The sequence below is a fragment of the Polyodon spathula genome, chromosome 3 (genome assembly GCF_017654505.1).
Source record: "Polyodon spathula isolate WHYD16114869_AA chromosome 3, ASM1765450v1, whole genome shotgun sequence".
In the NCBI taxonomy this organism is placed as follows: Eukaryota; Metazoa; Chordata; class Actinopteri; order Acipenseriformes; family Polyodontidae; genus Polyodon; species Polyodon spathula.
In genome coordinates, this window is record NC_054536.1 from 52,621,970 (window position 1) to 52,643,548 (window position 21,579).

Below are 21,579 nucleotides of genomic sequence, written 5' to 3' on the forward strand. Positions count from 1 at the left end.
AAGCATATGCGTTCAATGAAAAATGTTGAGATCTTCTAATCAATTTTAATGGCTAATTCTACCTGGAATATTTATACGTTTATGTCTTTATTCATTTTATTGTTGAGCAATCTATTTTTACCAATGTAGAAAATTATTTTAGGCTCTTTTAACATAAATGGAGGTAGAGATTTTAATAAAAGAGCACAGCTATTTGATTTTTTAAATAGTAAACAAATGAACGTGGTTTTATTGCAGGAGACGCACTTAGACTGCACTAGCCAGAAATGCACTAAATGAAATTGTTCAAGGAAGACTCTTAAAAGTAGAAGTGAAATATGGTGCTTTTTAAATTAGTTGTATTAATATTTATGCTCTTAATGTTGGGGGGAGCGAATTTTATTTTTTAGAAAGCCGAGTCAGGTGTTGGGACAATGTGACACTGGTCATGTCGTCATACTGGGAGGAGATTTTAACTGCATGTGGTAGGATGACAGAGGGCTCAGGCTCAGAGACAGAGTAAAGGCAAAAATAAAGTTCTTTATTAAACAAAAATAATCAAATAAACAGGCACAAGGGCCAACAGAAAGAGGTTCAAACAGAAATAATCAAAATGAACTTACAAAGTAAACAGTCAGGTTCCAGGTCTTTTTTAAACAAGACACTCTTTTCTTCCAAACACAAAACTCTCCAACTCAAAAGCAAACACCCAAACAAAAAAAACACCCTCCTCAGCCAGGCCCTCTCCCCTGGCTTTTATCCCCTGTGGCTGGAGCCCAATTAATCAATAATTACAAATTATTCTATTAGAGCTCCAGCCACATTCTCAAATGTTTTCCAAGCAGGGAGGAATTTAACCCCGCCCCTGCCAGTTCCAAACACATTCATATAGACAGGGTATTTCCCCGTCACACTGCACTGTGGATTTTAACAAAGATAGAAACCACAGGGAGCCCAATAACCAATCTGTTAGCAAGCTGGCCACTGAATTAAATACTTTTGACCTGGTTGACATCTGGAGGAATTTTCATCCCACTAGCAAACAATACACATGGATTAAAGTTAATCAGAATCAGCTGTCAGGGGCACGTTTGGACCAGTTTTACACACCAAAGTATCACACAAATAAATTCATTAGATGCAGTATCTCACCCAGCTCCAATCATCACTTTGTATCTGCTACTATATCTTTACCCAGCAAAATGCATTCAAAGTCATACTGGCATTTTAACACAAAACTACTGTTAGACAAACAATTCACCAATTATTTTAAATTATTTTAGCAGAATTGGAGAAAAGAAAAAAAAAGTATTCCAGTTTGAGGCAGTGGTGGGATATTGAAAAGATCCAACTTAAAGTTTTTTGTCAGCAATACACCCAGAGTGTCACCAGATTGGTAGATGCAGTGGTCAGTGAGTTAAAGAGTGAGATTGTGGAGTTTGAGAGGCAGTTGGATGTTCAGCGCAGTGAGGAGGCATACCAGGGCCTGCAGGAGAGATGGCAGCGCCTGAGCAGCCTGCTGGAAGAGAATGTGAAGGGCTCACTGCTCAGAGCCTGTTTCACTGCGCATAAAGACATGGGCGCTCCTACAGCCTTCTTCTTCAGCCTAGAGAGGAAGACAGCGGAGCACTAGCAGATGAGCTGTCTGAGGCTGCCCTGCGGGAGAGAGGTCTCCAGCCCTGCGGAGCTCAGGCATGTGGCAGTGGATTTCTACAGTGGTCTCTTTAAGGCTGAGAACTGTGACCTGGGAGAGATGGAACGACTGCATCAGGGGCTCCCCAGTCTGAGTGAGGAGTAGTGGCGCAGGCTGGACACCCCGCTGACCTTCCAGGAGCTCACTGTCGCCGTCATGCAGCTCTCCAACCAGAAATCGCCCGGGATCGACGGGCTGCAAGCTGAGTTTTATAAACGATTCTTGGACTGTATCGGACAGGATTTTTATAAGGTCCTTCAGGAATGCAACTGGGATGGAGAGCTGCCTTTGAGCTGCCGCAGGGCAGTAATCATGCTGCTACCCAAGAAAGGAGACCTCTGTAACATTAAGAACTGGCGCCCCACCTCATTGTTGTGCTCAGACTACAAAATCTTTTCCAAGGCGCTGGCAAATCGGCTGCAGACACAAATAGGATCAGTGATGCATAAGGATCAAGCCCATTGTGTACCAGACCGATCCAATTTTGATAATATGTTTTTAATAAGAGACCTTTTTAATGTGTCCAGACTTTTTAATATTGACGTTGGTTTAATTTCAATTGACCAGGAAAAAGCTTTTGACAGAGTTGACCTTGAGTGTTTGTTTCATACACTGAAGGCATTTGGTTTTGGCCCTGTTTTTATTTCTAATACTAGACTCCTCTATAAGAATGTTTTTAGCCTGGTGAAAGTAAACAATGATCTCCCTCTCAGGGATGCTCTACTCCCTCTCTATAGAGCCTTTCCTGCATCAGATGAGGGAGAAGCTAACAAGTCTGGCTGTGCCAGCTGCACCCAACAGCGCCCCCATCAGGCTATCTGGGTATGCTGATGACTTTAATGTTTTCATTACTAATGACAGGGACGTCACTGTGCTGGAATCCTGCATTAAGAATTATGAAAAGGCCACCTTAGCTCAGGTCAATAGGGCAAAAAGTGCAGCTTTTCTGTTTGGTAGCTGGGAGGGAGTAACTCCCCCATCTGGACCCTTCCCTGGGTCTGTTAATTGAGATTCAGAAGTGTCTGGTCCAGTTTTTCTGGAGTAGGCATCACTGGCTGTGTCCGGCTGTCCTGTTCCTCTCCCGGTGATATCCCCAGCAGGGTGGCAGTGTTCGGGCTAAAGGCTGCCCAGAAGCTGCTCTATACCCCAGAGCTGAGCTGGAGAGGCCTGGCTCACCCACTCCTGCACAGAGCAGGAGGGCTGGGGCTTGACAAGCATCTGTTTTTAATACCCGTGAACAGCTCAATGATAGCAGGCTGGTTATTTTTTATAAAAACCTGCTAAATGCATGAAGGATTTAAAAAAAAATACTAGATCAGAAGAGTCACTGTGCATTAAATGGGTTTTTGAACAGCCTCTGTTTTTTAATCCCATTTTTAAATGTGAAAGTTTTAATTCTGCACATATGTCTTCAGTGTCTGGTGCATTGGAGATTGGGTGTGCAAAGTGAGTGAGGAGGGGGAGCTCATTGTGTTCCTATAAAGGTAAAAAAAAAAAAACCTTTAAAAGTGATCTGAATGGACCGTTATAGAGTTGCTATTGTTTTGAAATTGTTGCTTTGTGGCTTTGTATTTTCTGTTATTTTTTTGGATATAATAAAGGGATTTTAAAACTCTCTCACGTCACAGACCTATCCCCTTCCTGGCGAGCCAGGTTACCGCACCGGTACATGCCATGCACACCATGTACCACGGTGTGCACTGTACCATGAATACTGTATCATGTGCACAGTACCGTGGGTACCATACCGTGTGCAGCGTATTGTGGGTAACATATTGTGATGTGCACCGTACTGTTCCGTGGTGTTTTCCACACCCTGGGTACCATACAGTGGTGTGCACCGTACCATGGGTACCACACCGTGGTGTGAACCTTACCACGTGCAGCACATCGTGGGTACCATACAGAGTGCACTGTACCGTCGGTACTGTGCTGTGTGCATCATATCGTGGGTACCGCACAGAGTGCTCCTTACCGTGTGTACTGTAGCAATCGGTTTGTCTGCTCGGTTTATCACTGTGACTGTTGCCTGTTTGTTATCCCCAAGCAAAAGCAAGAGTGGCGCATCCAGTAAAGGCGCTCTGCGCGGAGTGTAGGATGTGCCCTATAGCTTGGAGATCGCAAGTCCGAATCCAGGCTCACAGCCAACGGGGAGTTCCAAGGAGGCAGCGCTCAATTGGCCGAGGTCAGCAGGAGAATCCACGACTCACCGCGCATCAGCAACCCCTCTGAGCAGCAGTTTCCCATAAGAACATGTGCCTGATGGGGACACATTTTGCTCCATTCCGGCCCGCTACCGACCGTTGTTTACATCCCAGTCTGGTACCATGCAGACTTTGTTGACATTCCTGTTACTGTCTTTAGCAGCTGAGGAAGCAACTGTACATTCTTACTATACATTTGTAAAGGGGGCGGGGTAATGAGCCAAACCAGTAGAGAAGTGTGCACAGCTATAGCGGGGGAACTACGCTCAGACTAAGCCACCACCATGCCGTGCACTAATTTGACTACGCCACCCCTATAAAGAAAAAGCAACTAAATTGTAATGTTTCCCAATTTTGCCCTAGTTTAACAGAACAGGTTCTTTTATTGGGAAGGAGCAATGCATGTATCACAAGTAGAGGACAAGTAAAATGGAGTTCAGTGTTTTTATTTATAAAATAAAATGATTCTCTCATTTACAGAAATTTATTAGATCAAATGGACCTTTGCCTGTGGCCAGACCACCGCCAGGCACGGAGGTAAGAGCCTCAGGTAAAGCCACAAGGTGAGCAGCAGCCCTAGGGGTTTGCTGCCACAGGCCCAGGGCCCCTTCTCAGGGAGCCATCTGGAGTATTGGCATCACTGCACCAGACATCTGGGTGTGCTTCCTACTGTTCAGACCAGCTACTCACTGAGGTTCAAACACAGTCTCCAGCCCTTTCAGGGCTTGACTGTAACATCAGCCACGGACCTACAGGATGCTGCTGTGGTGTCTCAGGAGGTAGCAGCTCTGCTGCATAAACAGGCTACTCGTATGATACACCCCCTGCAGTTGGAGGACAGGTTCTACTCCATGTCCAAGCGGGATGGTAGCCTCGATTTCAGGCAGGTCACAGTGTATTTGAGCTAAAGGAGGTTCAAAATGTTGACTATGCAACAGATGTTGCAGTCATTCAGGCCAGGTGACTGGTTCACCATGGTGGACCTCAAAGATGCCTATTTCCATATCCTCATAAAAACAAGGAACAGTGTACGAGTTCAGGGTCTTGCCGTTTGGCTTCTCTCTACCTCCCCATGCCTTTACAAAGCGCAAGGAAGCTATACTGGCCCCAAAAAGAACTCTATTTGGACAATTAGTTCATTGTACCTCCAGCTCAGGCAAACGCTCACACGTAACTGTTCAGTCAGTCACCTTGTACGGTTGCGTCTAAGAATCATGTACAGAGCCAGGTCACACCTTCTCAGACAGCCTCCTATCTAGTAGTGTGCTTGGACTCCGGGTCATGCTGTCCACTCTATCGGACAGCAGAGTGCAGAGAATAGTGCCTGTTTATAGTGCTATTCAGCTCAACAGGGCGTTCATGGTAATGGTGTTCCAGAACTTCTGGGCTTGAGGTTCAGCAGCTTCTCAGACTCTACCTTTGGGTCATTTCATCACTGTCTAAAGGCACTGCCTATCTGTGCATCGGTGTAGCATTGGACAGTGTCGCCAAAAGGGAGGCCATCACCACAAACACGTCCAGGCTGGGCTGGGGCGCTGCGTACAATGGTACTCCACATAATTAGGGGTCTCCTTAAATCGCGGTAAATGTACATATTTTTCATGGGTAGGGATAAAATTAGAATTTCGTAGACATTTCACAGACATGTTTAAACATTAAATAAACCTAAGTAGACAGTATTTCAGAACACTATAAAGCCTAAAAAAAAGTGGTATTTGCTTCTTTACTAAAACAAAGTGCTGTCATTTAAGGCACGTTCTGCATCCATTGAATTGGTATGAAGTGTAAGGCAAAGCTTTGCCAAGCTATACAGATGTGGAAATCGATTTGAAACAGCCCAAAAACTTGTTTACCCAAGGGTATCTGGCATACTTTAATAAAGGCAATATATGCAGCACGTTCGTTGTCATGTTATTTGTCCCATCCAATAATATATTTTATTAGTACCGTGTCAAAACAAAGAAAACGTGCCTATTCGGGTCTAAAATTCTAACTGCGAAAAAGAAAGCAGCAGGTTGAAGCGAGGTGGCTGTGTTAGATCGTTGTAGTACTGATTTAACTTGTCTGCGCTGTCTTCCCAGTTTGGTTTCTGAAAGCTGTTTATTTTACGTTCTGTTCAGCAGCCTCTGTAGTAGCCTTTTGTTTAATGTGTGATTCTGAAGCTAAACAGTGATTGATCGTATTTTCTCCAAAGACACATTAAAATATGCAAAACAATTACCTCCATCTGCATGTACAGTTTCTTTGGGAAATATCTTGACACGATCAATCACCGAAATATACTTTGCTTTTTTTCCTTTGTCGTCCATTTCTACTATTTTACCACCAATGCCGAAAACTAGATTTTAGCAACCTAAATCGAAACAATGCAGCACTAACTTTGTCCCATACACTACTGCACAGTACAGGTCTCGTGAGAAAAGCAGTACAGACGCACTGATAGGCTGATGAAAACGTTTTGTCGTTTGAATAGTAAACAAGAACGTTAACCGCTTTGGAGAATTTTATTTGTAAATGTTATTTGAGGAAGTTTTTTGTTTGTTTGTTTTTTTGCTTTGTGCAATGCACACAGGACAGCGAAGGAATAAAAAAGGGCTATCTACAGAAGGAAGATACATAGCTTGCGTTGTGCAGTAGTTAATTTAAACAAGGTTTCTTTTTTCCTCTCTCTGTACTTGTTCATATGTATTGGCCCCTAAAAGAGGTGAATTTCGCTTGACCCCTCAATTTCACGATTTCCGCGTAATAGCGTTTTAGGTAGACCCCTACACATAATGTTTTGGAACTGCAGGCAGTTTAACTAGCCTTGCTGCATTTGTTACAGAAGATTCGAGGGAGGCATGTGCATGTCCGGAGAAACAACGCAATAGTGTCTGCTTACATCAACCACAAAGGCGGTCTCAGGTTGCCCAGTCTCTGTCGCATGCCCGTAAGCTTGCTCTGGGCACATGAGAACCAGCTCTCCCTACATCCGCACAGGGTGAAAAAAAATTGGGTGGCTGACCTCCTCTCAAGGGGGGTCCCAGAGCCTCAGAGTGCAGGTGAACCCCGAGGTGGTAGCCTCATTTGGGAGAGGTTCAGGAGAGCACCTTATTGTCCAAGCGGGCGGGTGAAATTCAAGCATTTTCGATTGAGAAAGCCTGCTTAATTTTTGCAGAAGCCAAGACAAAGGTTACGTTTTGTACCAATCCGGCTTTTTTGCCGAAAACCATCTCGACACTCCATATTAACCAGACTGTTAATAGTTTGGAAGCTGATAGCTAATAGTTTTGGATAGTTTGGAAGCTGTGACAAGCGCTTGGAATCAGTGACAGGCGACACTGATAGGCTGATACACTAGCATTGACCAAGGCCACAATGTGAAAGTGCTACCATCACATACCACAAAACAAACAGGAAAGTAAAAGGATTTTCACAAAAATGTTAAGTCATCCCAAGTAATCGGATGTCTAATATAGTTCGTCGCCCCCTTCCTTTTTGAGCATTGATGTTACTACACCATGTACAAAAAACGTATGTATTTCCATATATAATTAGAATGACATATTTTAGAACCTGCAACACAGGGAGTACAAGCAAGGTCCTAGTTGTTTTTCTCTGACCTTTCACATAGGAGTAATAGAGCAACGCTTTTCTTTGAACTTGCGACTAAACTATGAAATCCTATTGTAAAATAAATAAAAATAATAATAATAATAATAATAATAATAATAATAATAATCTTACCTTATTTCTTTCATCAGTAGCCATGGTTTGTCTATCCATGGTTGTTGTCAAGGTATTCTGCCGTTTTAACAGAAGCTATGCTATGTTATTGGAAATACTGGATTTGCATTTTACATTTGTGCCCTATCTGTTACATTCAGTGCTAATTTAGATTTGTTTCCGGAGCTCACAGATGGCCTTAGGAATCTCATAGTTGAACTAAAGCGCGCACTGAAACCCTGCCACACGTCTCACACGGGAGAGAGCAAATTCTGTGATTTTTTTCTGTGATCGCGGAATACTGGAGGGAACTACCTTGTGGCTGTGACCAGCACATCAGTGTTTTGATGAGGTTGGAATGGTATTTTGTAACCGTGTTAAATGATCCTGAGGACCCAGTTATGTTCTGCCAGTTTGTTAAAAACTTAGAAACCCTCCCCCTACTGGTAGAGATAAGGGGGGGGGGGGGGGGGGGGGGGGGGGGGGGGGGGGGGGGGCACATGGGGGGGGGGGGGGGGGGGGGGAGGGGGGGGGTGGTAGAGGTAGTAAAAGTGTCAGAAAGAAGTAGAGGGCTTATCCCCTTCTGTGAAATGGCCACGAGGGTCTGTATGACCTGTCTCCTCGACCACGTTGAAAACGTGGCTCTCCCAAAAGAGGATTGCTGTGGTTGATTCTAGAAGACAACTATCTATTGAAGGAGCATCTCCTTGAATGGTGTGCCACTCATTCCTGTTGAACAGGACCGAATAGCCAATTGCAGGAGAAATTTGGACAACAATGCTTATTTGGAAGGGGGGTTATGTGGGAAGGATACTGCCAAAAAGGACTATATTGCAAAGATCTCTGGGTTACAAATCTGTTTGTTCTCCTGACCCAAGCAAAATGGAGACCAGGAGTTCGCTCTTTGTGGATGTCATAAGACGAGGTAAGAAATATTGTTGTTTAATTAAATTTTACTTGAAAAACAAAAACCTAAAAGGCTTTTTTTTTTTTTTTTTCTTACTCGTTTTTAGCTTTAGCTACATATCACTAGTCTACATATTATTATTATTGTTTGGTTACTTGCTTATTTGATAGTTTTTGTTTAGGGTTTTTTTTACTTGAAGATATTTCAAAATCAGTTCAACACTATATTAATCATCTGAACTTGAACTGAAGCAGCAGATATATTCAAGCTACGGCATTGTATTTTAAATAGTTGCATATACTGTATAAAAATAAAAAAGCAAACCACCAAAAGATCTTGAGCTCAACAAAAAAAGGGACCAGTAATAAATGCTGCTAGGATTAATTGGCAAGTGGAATTTCTTTAAAGCCAGGCTCAACGATAAGGAAATAAGTACTGCAGGTTTTGAAGACAAGAAGTAAAATAAACAGATCCAGACAAGGTAAGTTTTACACAATTTTTATTACGAGTAAAACTTAACTGATACTTTCATTAATTGGCCAGACATCAAACATTACTTATTTCCATATATAAACTGGGAATGTATCAAGTATAGACTATGAAAGTGCAAATAGCATTTCAAGCTTAAGTTGCTTTTTACAATATAAAATTTAACTGGGTTACAAAATAGGTTTGCCAATTTTCAGTCATTTGCCATGACACATTTTAAAACTCTGCAACAAGAAAATACAAATGTAATTTAATATGACCTACTTTTTCATGCACAGAATACCGCTACACAGAAGTAGACAATGGTTAAACTCCACAACTTAAACAATGGTTACAAAAGTCCCACAAAGTTCACTAACTCCATATACAGCACTCTTACACAGCTTTACTTTGCAAGACATAATTCAATGCAATACAACTCTTTTTGCAACGATTTTATTTCGCAATAAACACGTCACACACTCATTTAGGGAAAGAACCATTTTAACAGTGAAACCGAGAAAATTGTGTCTTAAATTTCAATATTGTAAAAAGAAAGCAATCGATCCAATTACATTTTATGGCCAAATATGCTTCAAGCTTGATTTGCTATTAAGATATCAGGGACTTTCAATTGCCAAGTACAATTAATTAATAATGAGCCAGCATTTAAGCCACTTCCTGCATTGCCAGTGTTCTTCTTTTAACCTCCAACATCAAAGTATGCACTTGCAGCTATGTACTTACACATTATCCATTTAAATGTAAGCTTTCTTTTCAACTGTCATACCTCAACCTAACAACCAAAAAAATAAATTAAAAAATTAAAAACAGAGCATAAACAATGTTTCCAATAAAATCCAAAAGAAACCATTTCACTGAGTTAACCAACAGCGACCATGATGCATTTGGCTATATTCATGTAAAAATTGTATGCTATATTCAATGCATTAAAAAAAAAAAACAGAACAGGACCAAAAGAGGTTTAAAAAAAAAAAAAAAAAGCAATAAAAAATTGGTACATTTATTTGGACACTGATTTTGTTGACAAATGCACCACATAAATTATTTTATTTTATTTTATTTATTTATTTATACAGGACTTTGTTCAGTCTGCACGCATGCATCAGGTAATATTAATGAAATGTGGGATAATTAAAATGGATTTACAAAAAGGCACGGCAATGGATTGTGTAGAACATCCGTTAAAGATAACTGTTGCATCTTATTTAGACTGTGAAGAACAGCTTCCTATTGCAGAGTTGCTTAAGCTTTGTTTTTCAAATTACCAATGGCACTTAGTGCAAAAATACTTTTCTAACTGAGTAAAGGGAACTGACTGAACTTCTAATAAAGTGTCTGTCTATCAATAGTGCCTCTGTGGCTGAAGTTTCTACTTTGATTTATTTGAATCAGCAACTTTAAATTAAAAGAACTGACAGCAGACCTTGTAGAGCGTGTAACACAGAGTCACTGGTAACTATATTGTTAAAATGGTATACGCAAAAAGACTGATTGGGTCACAGCAATGCAGGCACAACTTGCATTTGATAAAACTAGTGAAGTATGCTTCCACTGATTACAGTTTGGCACCTTTTGGTAGAACACAGGCAGATCTCGTTTTTTGTACAAACAAGACCAACCCACCTCTTTGATTACTGCGCATACAGCACTGCAAGGCAGCATCATCAGCTCCCGTCCAGCGGTTCACTTTCCAATCAAGCTGTCTGATCACATCACTCAATATGCTTGCATTAAAAAAAGACAATAGTGGATTGCTGCAATGCTGTTCATGTACAAAGTATTGTTTGTTATTTTATTTTAAAAGCCTAATCTATTACATGTTTGAGAATATCAACATTCTTTAAATCCAACATTTTTGAATTTTGTCATTGATGAAAGTGCTTTTTAACAAAAAAACAAAATCTGCTACTGTTATTTGTATATGGACTGGAACTGATCAGACTTATAGTTTGCTATTTATGGCCTGTAATTACCCACAAAATATTAAAAGGACTTCATCATGGTATCTATAGGGCTACGATTCTTTTTCTGCAATTCCACATTATCTCGTTTCCCTTCTACAAAGAAGTGAAAAACTGTCTGTAGTGCTATTAAAAAGAAAAAAAGCCAATCAAAGTGTTTATGATTATACAGGTCAGCTACATCTCTGTCTGGCATGTTCAAACCAGGTGGACCTGCTCCTCCCATTCAGGCGTAGTAGTACTACTGGTACTAATTTGAGGATTGGAACTGGGATCACATTCTGACGTGCTTGTTAGACTAAGTTCTGCGCTACAGTGGGGGTCTTCATGTCCTGGTTCTGAATCCCGTGCACCAGTGGTCTCCTGAACAGCACCCTCTTCTACTTGGGCAGCCCTGTTACCTTCATTGACAGCTGCGGCTTCAAAGAGGACATGTTCTTCCTCCTGGGTCTGAGGCACCTCCTCTGTTTTGGAGGGCTCCACTTCTTCTGCAGTGCTGAGAGGCTGCGAGTCCAGGTCTGTTTCTGAGGGCATGGAGGGGATAAGTGCTATGCTCTGAGGGTTCATGTCATGAAACCAGGCCATGATGTTCCCCAGGAGGTTTGCATTCACAGAAGGATCGTAGCTTGTGGAGTTTGTGTCGCTGGAGGAAGAGAAAAGCCCCCCAGGATCCTCCCCGAAACGGCGCAGGTTGTCAAAGTGGTCCCCAGCATAGGGGTTGCTCACAGCCCCCAGCCTCATCAAACTGTCACCCAGTTCCAGCAGCTCAGAGCTGCTCAGAGCCGCCCTGGGGACCTCCATGCTCCGGGGGGCTGGGTCCAGCCGGGAGGGCAGGGAAGTGCCAATGGCCCCCAATGAGGCTTCATTGTTGAGGAACTCTTGGGCCTCTCTGCCCATGGCCAGCCCGGACTCCTGCAGTGAGAGCTGGATGGCTAGGCGAATATTCGGGTCATCTTCATCAAGAGAGCTCAGAGCCTGAAAAAATCAAAAAGTTATAATACAACCATTAGCCGTCATAGAAATACAGCTTGTGTGACTGTTTTTTTAATATATTTTTTTGCATAAGAAAGTGGCCTTTAATATGGATTTACAGTGGAAACTGCCTGATAGAATCACTGGTTAACTGCATCAACTGCATATTGTAATAAAAAATTGCATTCCCTTTGTAGTTCAACCAAAACCTGCCGTTTTATTGAATCAATCTGTGATCAACATAAGGGTATACACACATTATTAAAAAGTTTGCACAGTATGTCTTTGAATAATAAATAACTGGATTGCAATAGCGAGAGAAACAATTGTTTTTTATTCTTCTACTTCATTAAAATAGGACTAAAATTTTTTTAAAAAATGTAATAAAAGGAAAAAATATGAAACCGAGGAAAACAAAGGCTCTTCACCCTCAGTAGCTGTAGGTATATTCAGTTTGGAAGCATGCAGAAAAGCAAATGGGAAAGCAGCGGGCAGGTACCTGCGGCAAGTCTTGGTTTTCAAAGCGACTAACAGGGGTATAGTCATGAAGTGAAGAGCTTTGCAGAATACTCATAGAAGCAGAACTCACCATGGAGGTACCGTGTCTCCAGCTGCTTCCACCCTCCTGGGTATCTATCAGAGAAGCAATGGTGTTAAATTACCGCTCTCATTAACAACACATTCACGTGCCGTACAACAGAAGCCTTACCACACTGGGGACAGTAGTCCACATCAAAAAACTACTACGAACCTCTTGTGTTTGGGAAAAGTAACATAATTCCTAATTGTTTACTTTATATTTGTCTATATTGTACAGTATTTATAGCAGATTTATTTACATTGCTTAGTGTATGACTCAAATCTAAATCGTTTGTTTTATTGCTTCAGCTTTTCTTAAAGCCTGCTTGTGCCAGCTACGCTATTTTCAGAAAACTTGTTCCCAATATTAACAGAAGTATTCTTTGTTAAGATCTGTTATCTGTAGCAGCATTCGACTGTTATGGTGTGAAGGACTAGGTTTTGTACCTAAAGTGCTCTCGCTGGGGTCATCAGGATCTGGAGTATTGCTGCGCAGACTATGCATGTCTCCACGGCGCCGCTGCCTGTGTCTCCGGCGGTACTGAAACTCAGCATATTCCTGAACAAACAAGAGGAGCACAGGCAATTTAACCTCTGCCTTTCGTACTACAGCTTTGTGACACTACTTGGCTCAGCCCCACAATGCTGATTATGATCAAGCTACCAAACCATGCTGCTTTACAACTACTGACAATAAGCTCAATCAAGCAGGCTGTGAAAACGGCCTTTAACCCCTCCTTGATGTCAGGAAGCTGTAAAGGGACTTCAAAATGAAGCAGCACAGGACACTCCATTTCACAAATGAAACAGGAAAACTTTCAATAGCGTTAGCCAGACCACCAAAGTTAACCCAAAGCCATTTAAGATATAATTATATTATTAGAAGCAACCCTCTAGCATAGATCTGGTATCCGTCTGACGTCAACTTTAAGATTTTATTTGCTTTTATTTATATGGACTTCTAAAAGGATTTACACTCAGCACACAGTGACATCCAAGATCTGCACAATCCTAGTGGTTGGCCCGTCTTATGAATGCACAATAAAAACAATGAGGAAAATGAAGAAGTACCTGCACTCCTAGATAGGAATTCAAAGCAACTTTTTAGTGAGCGATTCGTCTTCATTTATGGTCTTATTTACGTACATAATGAAAAGAGCACTTCATTTGCTTTTAAATTTCCAATTATTTTAGGAAAGATGGTTTTCAGTATCTTTTCCAGATATGAACAAATATTTTCAGAAAAGGATGTCTTTTTATATTATGTAAATTGAAAATCAATCTTTCTATTTTACACACACACACACACACACACATATATATATATATATATATATATATATATATATATATATTCTTTTTTTTTCTTTTTTTGTTTTTTACAGCTGAGCTCTTATTTTTCACAGGAGTAGCTTAAGAAAAGTAAAAGCTTACACTTCCCCAATACATCTATCTATCTATCCACACTTTTCGTAGCATTCATACAACTGGGTCAACTTCAACCACGTTCTTGCAAATTTCACCTGTTACAGAAAATAAATCAGGATTCAGCTGATGAAGAATCCAGGCATACTCTGATAAGATTTATTTTAAGCACATCGACACAGGACAAAAGTGCTGAATACATTCATTATTACAAGTGGACCAAAAAACTGTATTTTAGCACACATCAGGCAGATAGAAAGACGGACAAAAACATATGTATACAGAATATATACACAGATTATATAAACAGCTAGTGTGCTGTTCAAGAACAAATACAGCATAAGTGAGTGCAAATAGATAACCCTCAAGTGCATATAAATATTTCTCCTTTTTTTTCCCACTGATATTCAGGTCATGCATACAAGGCAACAGGCATGGCTGTGTTCACCTGGGTATGGTGAGATAGGTGCATTTCAAATTACCTGGCCTACAGCAGCATTTCCAACTGCAACTTAGTCAAATAAAAATTAAAATGTAAAGTTCTGATGTTTTGCTTGTATCTTGCGATTAGTACATTTTTGTAACTGAATAAACAAAATAATTTGCAATAAGTCTTATTTTCTTTGTCTTTTCAATAAGTACTATTAGGAATTTAAATGAACCCTAGGTATAAAAAATACATTATTAAATTGAGCTAAAATTTAAGCAAAAATATATATTCACATTTATTTAAGGACCTTCGATCAAATTTGGATAAAGTTTGTATTCTTGTTTGAAATATGTGTAGCTGTGGTGGACCCACTTAACCCTAGACACCTTCATTACTTCAAACAAGTTTAAAACATAATAAAGAAATATGCTTTACAAGCCAAACATTGTGTATCAAATCTGTCTGAGCTGACGGAAACAAAACGGGCCCAGATTTCTCCAACATGATATAACATATTGGTTAACAATTACCATGAACGCCTGAAAGCTGAGATAAAAGTAAAATGAGGGTTCACATTAATATTAAAGCAGGGGTGTCAATACCTTAGTCATGAATTCATATTTTGAAATAAGTTTGTTTTTTGATAAAGATAATTTGCCAAATTACTTGTGTAGTTTGCTTTTTGCTTTATTAAAAAGTGGTTATAGTTTACTAAATACTTAATCTGTTACCTTGAATTATGGTATAACACGCATAGGGTGCCAATACTTTTATCTGCGACTGTATATATTTTTCTTTTGTTGGATGTTTACTAGCAAAACCATAGTCTTAAATACATATTTACATGCGGGAGCCCTGCAGGCCATCTGAGCTTGTTGGATAAAAACAAAAGCTCCTGAAGAGTGTTTTATTACTATATGAGTAAAGGTTCTTCACACCTGACAACAGTAAAGACCGTGGTCTGCTCTTGTATCCATGTTCTATTATAACATGCTGCAGTTTCTTTTTATTAAGCTTTATTCCTATTTTTAAATCTGTTCATTAAAAACAAAAGATACACCCTTTTTTAATAAATTACTAGAATGGGCTGGAAACATTCTGTCTTTAAAAAAAGCTTAATAAATAAATAAACTAAAATCACGGGGAAACTGGTATTTATATTTTATGTTGCAATAATCTGACACTGGTCTTACTAGCATTTAGTGAACAACTCAGGTAATGCAAGGGCCAGGTGAAAACATACAGGCTCTAACAATTCCCATATATCCAAGACAGCCAGCATGCAGTCAGGCACATCAAACCACTTTCACATAATGTAACCAGCCTGAGACCAGCCATGAGCTAACACCAGTAAAAGCACTGTCAGCAGCAACAATAAGGAAAAAACACAGTATTCTGTAGCATTGATAAAGGTATTAGTTGGAACGTTTGTTTATTTGACTTTCTTAATATTATGATGCACTACTGTATGCATCAATTTTGCCTTTGCCAATCCATGACTCAACCCATAACTGCAACTGACAACAATCACTCTGTTCTTGTATGCAGCTGAAAGCATCTGGAATTTTCAAAAGGGGGCATCCTTTTACAGTTTTTGACGGAAGGGGAGCTGGAGAGGGGTGGAGTTATGGGGGAAAAAAATCGTCATTCCAAAAAAAAAAAAAATGTAATAATAAAAGTCTGTATTTTTTTTTTAGTATGAGAATGTTGATTGTCACTTCTACCTGCTGCTGGAATCCTGCATTTTGATAGTTTTCGCTTTGATCATTCCCTCCAAGTACTGATTGATTCCTCAGGATCTTTAGATTAGAACAGAATAACACTTGAGTGATCGTCCTGCTACAAAACCACTAGGCAACTGAAACACTAACTTACTGAAAGCAACGTTTTAAGCTTTATACGTATATTTATAGCTATATATTCTGAGCAAGAGACACTAGCTGTTTACATGAAGACAACCTAAACAGCCAGACTACATGACAGACAGTTACCTCAGGCGATGCAAAACCTAAGTATTCCCAGTCCCAGGTCCCTCCAGCAAAGCTGCAAAAACAAAACAGAATATAGCATGCAATGTTTTTTCGTCACAAAATACTTCACACCAATATTTTAATCAAGGTACACACAATAACACTAATGAAATTCACTTAGCTTGTGCAACAAAGTAATAGATATAGTTTTTGTGTTAATGTGTTACAGCACAAAAGACACTGACTCCTTTTATTACTGCTGATAGAGCGTTTAGAATTATAAATGCTACGCCCAAAGTATGAAATTAATGAAAGAGTTTTAGGATGTAAACCCAAAAAGTTTTTAAATGGGTCAGTGAGGTTACAAACATTTGATAGTCCAGTTCACCCACAATAAAAGTCTGCTTGAGTTTCTATCAGTTCTCGTTTATGGAGTTCTATGATGTGAAGTAGGTTTTCCGATAAGGGATTGCCTTTGCTTCTTTTTTGTTTCAGGGGTAGTGGAGAGCACACCTGACTCATTCCGTAGCAGTCCGTGGCTGGAGAACATTGAAGACAGAGACTACTCACTTGCGCCGTGGAGCTTCAGGAGAGTCATTAGGGGCAACGCCACGGGCCACAGAGGCCAGGAACTCCTGTCTTTTTTGCTGAACAAGGCATGCTGCTCTTATTATTTTATGGCGAGGGGTGCGGAGGTAAGGCCGGTTGACTTTCTGAGCAAGGTCTTCCGTTACCATCTCCAAGTCAGTCTGAAAATAAAGGAGGAGATTGTAACAAAGCCACTCTGTTCACTTCAGCCAACGCATCTAGCTTGTGGGAACATGAATGTTACCATAGTCTCCGGTGAAAATAAATAGGGGAATCCACAGAATTTGCTGATACCTGACCTGAACAAAATATGAATGATGGGACTGCAGGCAAAATGTAAACACAGCGGCAGTTACTTGAAGCTGGTTCTAATTTCAAAAAAGTATTGACAGTTATTTAGGTTGAACTCGAAAAAAAAAAAAAACAAAAGCAGGATTTAAAACATCTCAAAATGTTTTGTTTTAACTTATATAGATGTGACAATACTGGCTCTATAAACACCTTTCTTAATATAAATCAATGTGTGCCTACTAGGTATAGTATGTGCAAATATTAAGATTTGGCCAACAGTCAGCACTACAAATACCATTAGGTGTAAAGGAAATAAAACAAAAACTATAAATAAATATATGATACATACTAAAAGAAGCATACAGATACATGTGCACACCTGCATAAGCTCAAATATTTCCTTCTTTGTGCTTTTTGGTTCAAGAAAGAATCCGTACGGATAAGAACACTTGAGGATACGCCGAGTTTTCAAGAGCTCACGGACTGCATCTTCAATGAAGGTGGTATCAGGGCCTCCTTCTGCTGCAGTGGGGATTGGGGAGAAAGACAGGCCATAGTAAATCATTAAAAGTATCTTGTAAATTATATTAGGGGACTGGATACCATAAAGGTGGCTCGTTGGTTTAGTGGATGTACAACAGTCACCTTGTCAAGGTTGGTAGCATTTTAAAGACTGGTGGTTGTTAAAGGCTTATCGTAACGGGTTCATGGATTCTAAACTAGCATTTTACCCCAATACATGAAAAGCTCAGGGGCATAGCTCAGGCCACACTTAAATATTTACCAAGACCAGAGCAAAAGATGCTGTGACTAAAAGGGAAAATGTACTCTACTACCAACTGGGATCTCGCATTCAGCTTAGCTACAGTATACTCCTTACCTCCACTGAGGGCTCTGCTCAGCTGTTCCATCTTTTCTTTGGCTGTTTTTAGTAGACGTTGTTCCAACTGCATAAAGAACAGAGAGCATGGTTCAGTTTGGATGTAGTAATAGTGCATTGTATAGTGTGATCAAAACCATGTTACTCTGCAACATACCTGGTAACTATGCTCGTGGTTCTTGTACCTTGTATAATAGTGCATAAATCGGTCAAGTTCCTGAAAGGTCTTGTGCTGTTTCTCAGCCTGAAAGACAACAGATTATTGCAGGTAAATAAATAAACCTATATGCACTTTAGTGTTTTTTAAGTGCTATAGCGTTCATGGATATTATTATTGGAATATTCTAGTTCCTGGTAATACTGTCTAAAAACATTTAATATACAACCTCATTTTCATCTACAGACAAACCCGTACACAGAATTCAAGAATACAGGTGATTAAGACCACCCTCCAATGAAAACATTTTGTATGAAATCCTTTTAAGTAGGTCTGACTATATCTGAATCTTATAAAAACAGAAATAATTGTTAATATTAGCTGTCTCAATTTCTTTCAGGTGTGAAAAGTCTGTAAGCAATGAGGGACAAATTCAGATAATTTTGACGTGTAGTTCAGATCAGGAGTTCCCAAACTCTGGTCCGAGGCACAAAGGTGGGCCACAACACAGACCTGGGTGGGCCGCGGGAGCAATGACAATGACATTCTATGTATTTTTTTCTATTAATAGCGAAAAGCAGGTGCTGGTGGCAGCTGTAACTAGAAAAATAAAGTGTAGAAAGGGAGTATTGGTGGACTGTCAATCAAAGAGAAAAGGTAGGCTGTGTGGTCCAGTGGTTAAAGAAACAGGCTTGTAATCAGGAGGTCAGCAGTTCAAGTCCCAGCTCAGCCACTGACTCACTGTGTGACCCTGAGCAAGTCACTTAATCTCCTTGTGATCCATCTTTTGGGTGAGATGTTGTTGTAAGTGACTCTGCAACTGAAGCATAGTTCACACACCCTAGTCTTATGTCTTGTAAAGTGCTTTGTTATGGTGGTCCACTATGAAAGGCGCTACATAAAAGTGGCAGTAGTTGCATTTTTTAATCATATGTACAACGCTCAATAATATCGATGCATAATGATGCCTTTAACTCACACTGTCTTTGCCTATGCCTAGCAAACCAGAGAAAACTCACAAAGAAATAAATAAAATATCTAAATTTTTAAAAGCAACTTGTTTTTATTTTATTTTAAACAACACACTTGCCTGATATTTTGGGTAATTGTGGGGAAATTATGATGGTGGGGGTTAAAATTAGGTTTTATAAAAAAGTATATATATATATATATATATATATATATATATATATATATAAAATGTTTCGGGGGATGAGACAAGGGCGACCAATGCGTTGGTAGCCCACTACTCGAATTATTTATTTATTTATTTACTTACTAAGCTTTGTGTCTTCTGTATAAAAACAGTCTTCCCTTCCCGCTGGCGTTTACTGTTTATTGCTGTACATGCAGCCGTGACATAATGGACCGCCCGCTGACTTTCCCCTGCTGCGTTCGGTGTGAACAGTGGTCTGCGCCGACTGCAGAGAGACGTGCAAGGAGGCGGCATGCGTGCCGCATCCGTTCTGAACGGCCCTTTAAGGTCACGTGATCACTCTGTGTGTTCAGTATTAACAAAATTACAATATCTCCAATCTGCTACCAAAGAATAGATTTTGCAAAGTGTAAATAACATAAAAGGCAGCTACAGGAGTTTAAATGCATTTGTTCAGAATTTAGGATTTAAGAGTTATGTTTTTGTGCACGTTGTACTGGTTTTACTCAAAAAGTGATTCATGTTCAGGTATTTATGAATGGGAATAATAAGAGACATGCACTTCTTTCTTGTTTGACGTCCAAGAAAAATAACTGCATTTCTAAAATGTTCAATTATACAAAGGTAACTCATTCAAAGGCTGGCCAAAAACTTCTGTTTAGTTTTTGCAGCTTATTTTATTCACTAAAATTAAAGTGTTTCAGAATGTTTTATTTTCACTCAGTGCATAGTCTATGTGCTTTCCATCTTTCACAATATTTATTTAAATGAATAAAGGACACTTTAAATTAGGTTTACTTACAATGTTACAGGTTTAAACATATAAAATGTTTTTAATTTGACATTTTCCCAAAGGAGTGCTAGTAGGCCGCTGTGCCTAACGCAGCTGAATAGGTGGGCCTCGGGTAAAAAAAAGTTTGGGAACCCTTGGTTTAGATAGTCAATGGGATGTGGCTGCTTGACTAAAAAGAAAACACTCTAATCACAAAAATATATGACACTGGCCTGTGTATACTACTCTGTAACCATTTGTAATACTCCCAACAGTTATTTCAGTTTGATAAACATTGTCAATACAATGCAGCATTGAGCTCAAACGTCTACATGTATTTAAATGACTGGAAAGGTCCAGGTGCTATAAATGACCTCGACTGTTATCTCCTTGGACTGCTCTTCGACCTGCTGGATGACCTCGTAACGGGTACAGCGGTAATACCCTCCAGTGGAGGAGCTGTGTTTCTTCCACTCCTCCAAGCAGATCCAGCAGAAGTCATATTTGCACTGAAACACAAGACACACTCTCATCACAATGGCCCCCAGCAAAAAAGCATCTCAATCACAGCCTCCATGCATTTTTAGTGATGTTAACATAGGAGTTTAATACCAGCCACCTAAAGGGGCAACCTTCTGTAGACTCCAAAATAATTAAAGTAAAGAAATGTATTACAAACAAATCTGGGGTCTGAACAAGCTTTTATAGTTTTAGACATCAGGTAGTTATTATTGGCGTCATCAGGAAAAGCATTACTATTGAAGGTGTGACGAACGGTAAAATATATTAGCTGCGTGTTCTTTAAATAAATAAATAAAAACGTTATTGCAAAATAAGGGCAGTGACACAATGACGTATATTGGGATTTCCAGGATAGCATGATATAGGTAGCGTTGCTAGTGCATGGTGGGAGGAAGGTGTGCTGTTGGAGTTTCTGAGTCGCACAGCAAGATGGGGGCGGAGAAATAGTTTAAAGTTATGGCGGTTCGACAGTGCATCAGCTATGACTGTGTTTGGTTGTTTTCTAGAGTTTAAGTTTGTAAATTAAATTAATTAATACAACTCGACCTACTGCTGCGGTGGAAAAGGTTGCCGCGCTGTGGGTGTCGTTGAAGTTTGGATTTCGTTTGGATTTTCAGACGACCGGGTAGCTGAGATCGGGTTTGAACAGAATGACTAGGAGTTTTTTTTGTTCATTCTCTTTTGGGGGATGATAGTATGATTACATTCATTTTGAACTATACTAACTAACTTTGAGTGAGATTGGGATATAGAACTGAATAGCGTTTTCTACTTATTCATTTTCTTCTCCTTAAAATATAACAAGCTGCCGGGTTTTGTTACTTGCTGCGGCTAAAACAAGAGAGGATCGGATTGTTTGTTGTATGGAAGGAAGAGACTTTTAATAGTGGAGATAA

General features: G+C 39.9%; 1 protein-coding gene across 6 annotated transcripts in view; it reads right to left on the reverse strand.

Moving 5' to 3' along the window:
* Positions 1 to 8,986: 8,986 nt before the first annotated feature.
* LOC121313169 (ankyrin repeat and IBR domain-containing protein 1-like) overlaps positions 8,987 to 21,579 on the reverse strand; it is a 78,383-nt gene continuing 65,790 nt past the window's right edge. For 2 of the 6 annotated variants that reach the window (XM_041245447.1, XM_041245446.1), the window contains exons 12-21: positions 20,536 to 20,670; positions 18,234 to 18,320; positions 18,077 to 18,143; positions 17,576 to 17,718; positions 16,888 to 17,066; positions 16,339 to 16,390; positions 16,072 to 16,146; positions 12,940 to 13,051; positions 12,413 to 12,546; positions 8,987 to 11,916 (exon numbers count right to left, since the gene is read on the reverse strand). In XM_041245447.1, the coding sequence (XP_041101381.1) occupies positions 11,140 to 11,916; positions 12,413 to 12,546; positions 12,940 to 13,051; positions 16,072 to 16,146; positions 16,339 to 16,390; positions 16,888 to 17,066; positions 17,576 to 17,718; positions 18,077 to 18,143; positions 18,234 to 18,320; positions 20,536 to 20,670 (1,761 nt within the window). In that variant the 3' untranslated portion in view covers positions 8,987 to 11,139. The remainder of the gene's footprint in view (positions 11,917 to 12,412; positions 12,547 to 12,939; positions 13,052 to 16,071; positions 16,147 to 16,338; positions 16,391 to 16,887; positions 17,067 to 17,575; positions 17,719 to 18,076; positions 18,144 to 18,233; positions 18,321 to 20,535; positions 20,671 to 21,579) is intronic. The other 4 variants (XM_041245448.1, XM_041245450.1, XM_041245449.1 and 1 more) reach the window with 4 other exon arrangements.